The 4,771-nt window shown below is 48.2% G+C and overlaps 1 protein-coding gene across 3 annotated transcripts in view; it reads right to left on the reverse strand.

The window, feature by feature from the left end:
• Positions 1-609: 609 nt before the first annotated feature.
• Ogfod3 (2-oxoglutarate and iron dependent oxygenase domain containing 3) overlaps positions 610-4,771 on the reverse strand; it is a 25,927-nt gene continuing 21,765 nt past the window's right edge. For all 3 annotated transcript variants that reach the window (XM_031354955.1, XM_031354956.1, XM_031354954.1), the window contains one exon: positions 610-983. In XM_031354955.1, coding sequence (XP_031210815.1) covers positions 847-983 — 137 coding nt within the window. In that variant the 3' untranslated portion in view covers positions 610-846. The remainder of the gene's footprint in view (positions 984-4,771) is intronic.

Below are 4,771 nucleotides of genomic sequence, written 5' to 3' on the forward strand. Positions count from 1 at the left end.
TGGCTGGATGAGTCTGGTTTGGGGGGGGGGGGTGTAGGAGGGAGTGGGGCATTCTTGGGATTCCATTTTTAAGGGTACATGGGAGAAGGGTCAGCCTGGGGATCTGGCTTCAGGGAGCAACTGTGGCCCATACTTGACCTTGTAGAAGCTGGAGCTGCCCCTGAGGCCCAGGCTTCCCCTATGGCACATTTGTTCCAGTTCCTCTGCCTGTTGCTTTTGGGAAGCAGAGAAGCACACTGTGCCTCACTGGGGATAATTCTGGGGACAGGCAGGGCCCAGCACAGCAAGACTGAACCTAGGTTGGTTCTCGGGTGCAGAACATCAGTCTCCTCCTAAACTGCACAGAATTATCCTTCACCCATGAAACTTCCCAGGTTGCCAGAGACACCAACGGTGGGACCTTTTCCAAAATGCCACCATTTCTGTTCCTATGTCCCCTCCTTTATGTGTAGCCTGTTCTAGAACAGACTATCTTCAATGGGCTACATGGGCTGGGCAAGATGTCTAGCTCCACAAACAGATGTGTGTTTCTTCCCGACACAGGGAGGCCTCCTGAGGAACGAGCCCTGCCAGCCACAAGGAGCAGCACCCAGAGCACACACTCAGAGCTATCAGGTAACAGGCTCCTTCCTTGATTTACTCACAGACAAAAAGATTAAAACGTCAGTAGATCAAAACTCGGGATAATTCATAAGGCACTCTGAGCAGCAGCAGTGGGCTGAAGTGGGAGAGATGAGCATACACTCAACCCGGCCTAGGAGTGCCTTCTCTGACACAGCTGAATCACAACACGAGGGTGCCATGAACAGGCTTCTGGACATGGTACTCAGGACCTGACCTAGCTGGTCACGTGAGTACTGGGTCCTCGATGCTGTGGTCCGGGTTGCAGGTGAAAGCGATGGTGATGGCGTAGCGGGTGCCCCAGAGGACTTTCTCCACTCGGTGCAGGTTCTCAGAGCCTGAGGTAAAGAATGAGACTCGACCTGGAGAGAGAGAGAGGTGACCTCTAAGCCACACTTGCAGAATGAACACACAGCAATAAACACAGCAGCGATGGACAAGATAAAGAAACCCTGACAAGGAACGAAAGAACCAAACCAGCAGTGCTGGGTGCATAATGGGGAGGCGGAGGGGCGGTGCACGGGGCACCCCCAGCCTTCCTGGCTACCGGGAAGACTCTCTGTGGTGGGGAGAACAGAGGCTTGCTGGTGGCCTTCCAGGTCTGACAGGTGGGAAATAAAAAAATAATCACAGAGGCAGGAGAGATGGTTCAGCAGTTCAGAGTGCTGGCTGCTCTTCCAGAGTCTCCTGCGTTTGATTGACAGCATCCACGTGGCAGCTCACAGAGGGTTCTAACTGCGGCTCTACGGAACCTGACGCCCTTTCTGACTTCCATAGGCATGGTTTACAGACATACACGCTGACAAAACATCCATACATGGGAAACAAATAAAATTTAAAAATAAAAGAATCAATCATGGAGGATAGTAACAATGGCCTGGCAATCCAAGGAAGCGTGTCAAATTAGATGACCTGTGGACAGAAACAGCTCTCCCTGCAGCTTCAGAGCCTCTCCTGGTGAGATGCCCTGGTCTGCGGAGTCCTTCCAAACCTCGATTCCAAGAGAATGGGTACTTGTTCGGACACTGGCCTGCACGAACTTTTACTGTAAGTGCTTACTGCTCAGTGCTGCACTGAGCCTTATGAACTCCTCAGGAACACTGGAAGGCACTCGAGACACTGAGAGGCACAGCAGCTAACGTGCAGCTGGGCTCAAATGCTCTATGACAGTGCTGTTCCCCTTCTGGCCACCACATTTCTTCCTACAGGGACTTGCCTCTAATCCTTCAAAAAGGGAGAAAAGTCCATCTGGCTTGTACAGCATCCTGCTGGGAGGCTTACACAACCCAGAGAAAGCAGAACAGAGAAACCAAGTGTGCAGAGCCTTGGGCCCTCCCTTCCTCCTGCACCTAAGAGGTCCTGTGTATGAAGGACCAGGCTTTCCAGGGTACGGAGAGGCACCACTTTCTGAGCTAATGTTTTTCTAAGGACATTTAGTCTTTCTTTGTCAATTAACCCTGAGATGTAAAAACAAGCAGCCTAACCCAGTGCACAGTAGGGCCCACATGGAGGGGCATCTGTGACCCTTAGGCCCCAGTGCACAGTAGGGCCCCATGGAGGGGGCATCTGAGATCCTTAGCCCCTAATGCAGAGTAGGGCCCCATGGAGCGGCATCTGAGACCCTCAGCTCCTTTGACTCCTCCTTAATGACAGACACACTTTTGCGTGGCAATGTTCAGTAAGAGTGGGGTCCTTGGGCTGGTGAGATGGCTCAGTGGGTAAGAGTACTGACTGCTCTTCCATAGGTCCTGAGTTCAAATCCCAGCAACCACATGGTGGCTCACAACCACCCGTAATGAGATCTGACACTCTCTTCTGGTGTGTCTGAAGACATCTACAGTGTACTTACGTATAACAGGCGGTGGTGGCGCACGCCTTTAATCCCAGCACTTGGGAGGCAGAGGCAGGTGGATTTCTGAGTTTGAGGCCAGCCTGGTCTACAGAGTGAGTACCAGGACAGCCAGGGCCACACAGAGAAACCCTGTCTTGAAACAACAACAACAACAACAACAACAACAACAACAAAAACAAAAACAAAACAATAAATAAATCTTGGGCCAGAGTGAGCAGGGACTGAGCGAATGGGGCTGACCAAGGCGAGCAGAGTTTACTGGAAGCAAGCAGAGGTCATAAATTCAATTCCCAACAACCACATGAAGGCTCACAACCAATTGTACAGCTACAGTGTACCCATATACATAAAATAAATAAATAAATCTTTAAAAAAAAAGTGGGGTCCTCACAAGTCCCAACATTCCTACACGTCTTACACACAGCCAAAGTATGGAGGACAACGGTGGATCCTAAGCTTGAGATGATAGGAAACCATATGCTAAGTATCAGGTGTAGATGAGAGTCACATCGGTATTTTAAAAAAAAGACTAGGAACCAATGGTCAAACTTTCCCCTAAAGGGATGCAATTTTTTTTTTTTCCCGAGACAGGGTTTCTCTGTGTAGCCCTGGCTATCCTGGAACTTACTTTGTAGACCAGGCTAGCCTCGAACTCAGAAACCCACCTGCCTCTGCCTCCCAAGTGCTGGGATTAAAGGCGTGTGCCCAGCTCGCAAAAATTTTGTTTTATATTCCAATCTGTAAAAAACTCGAAGGCAAGAAAAATGCATATAAATGAATACTTCTGCATGCCACAATCAAGCTGATAAAACAAGATTACTGAAAACTTTGAAAATAGCAGGAAAAAAACAACATATACAAGAAACAGCAGCTGGCTTCTCAGGAGCAGTAGGAACTGAAATAAAAAAGTGATAATTTGCTTGGGTGTCCCACACCTTTAACCCTTTAGCTTGGGAGGCAAACAGATAGATCTCTGAGTTCTAGGCCAGCCAGGGCTACACAGTGAGTCCTGATCTTTTGTTCCCACCCTCTCTGTCTCTTCCAGGCTTCTTGTGATACCTTTACCAAGATACACTAGCACAACGGCACCTAGGAGCTGGTTTTGCTAAAAAGCTCACACTACCCACTTGGACCCATGAGTAACTAAAGGTGGGATGAACACTGGGCATCTCTGCCTCCACATTGCTTCAGACCCCAGCTTGACTGTGTGGGCAGGATAAGCGCTGAGGACTACCATCTCTATCTGACCATACCATCCCCTTTAGGCTAACAGCACAGAAATACCATTATCCTAAACCTGCAGTCGTCTTTTATTGCTAGAGTCTTGCAGGACAGTCCATCTTCCAGTTGAGAGTGCAACCTGGGGCAGAGGTGATGGCTAAAACAATTTCCTACCACCCAGGACAACCAGCATGGGGAATATGATTAACCAAACTTTACCTTGTCCAAGATGGCTTAACTATGCACACCTCTTTCTTACCTTTTGATTAAATCAAAGCTCATGTTAATGCCTCAAAGATGAATTTGAGGTCAATAATCTCATTATTATTAGTTAAATCCCTTCACCTGCTTTTTAAAAAAAAATACATTTCACTGGGATGTAGCTCAGGTGGTGGAGTGCCTGCCTAGCACTCATGAAGCCCTGGTTTGATTCTGTCCATCCAATTAGTGGGGCGTGGTGGTGCATGGCTGTAATCCCAACACTCGAGAAGGAAGCAGAAACAGGAGAGTCAGTTCAAAGTCACTCTTGGCCACATAATGAGTTCAAGGCCAGCCTGAGAGATTCTGAGATGTTTGAGACTCTATTTCAAAAAGGGGGTAGGATGGCTCAGCAGTTAAGAACGCTTGCCGCTCCTGCAGAGGACCTGGGTACAATTTGCAGCACCCACACGGCAGGTCACAATAGTTTGTGCCTCCAGGGAATCTGGTGTCCTCTCCTGACATCTGTGGACACTGTATTCATACAGGGCACATACAACATGCAGGCTAACACATAAAATAAAAAGAAATAGATCTTTTTAAAACATTTTAAGCACTGTGCACAATGGCTCATGCCTATAATCTTAGTAACTTTGTGACTGAGGTAAAAGGATCACAAGTCCAAGGCCGGCTTCAGAAATATAGTGTGACCTGTCTCAATAGATAGATAGATAGGTAGATAGATAGATAGATAGATAGATAGATAGATAGATAGATAATACATTTTAAAATGTGGAAGAGGGAGGTGGAAGTGGGAGGTGGAAGAGGGAGGTGGAAGAGGGAGGTGGAAGAGGGAGGTGGAAGAGGGAGGTGGAAGAG

Source organism: Mastomys coucha, unplaced genomic scaffold (assembly GCF_008632895.1).
Source record: "Mastomys coucha isolate ucsf_1 unplaced genomic scaffold, UCSF_Mcou_1 pScaffold5, whole genome shotgun sequence".
Classification (NCBI taxonomy): Eukaryota; Metazoa; Chordata; class Mammalia; order Rodentia; family Muridae; genus Mastomys; species Mastomys coucha.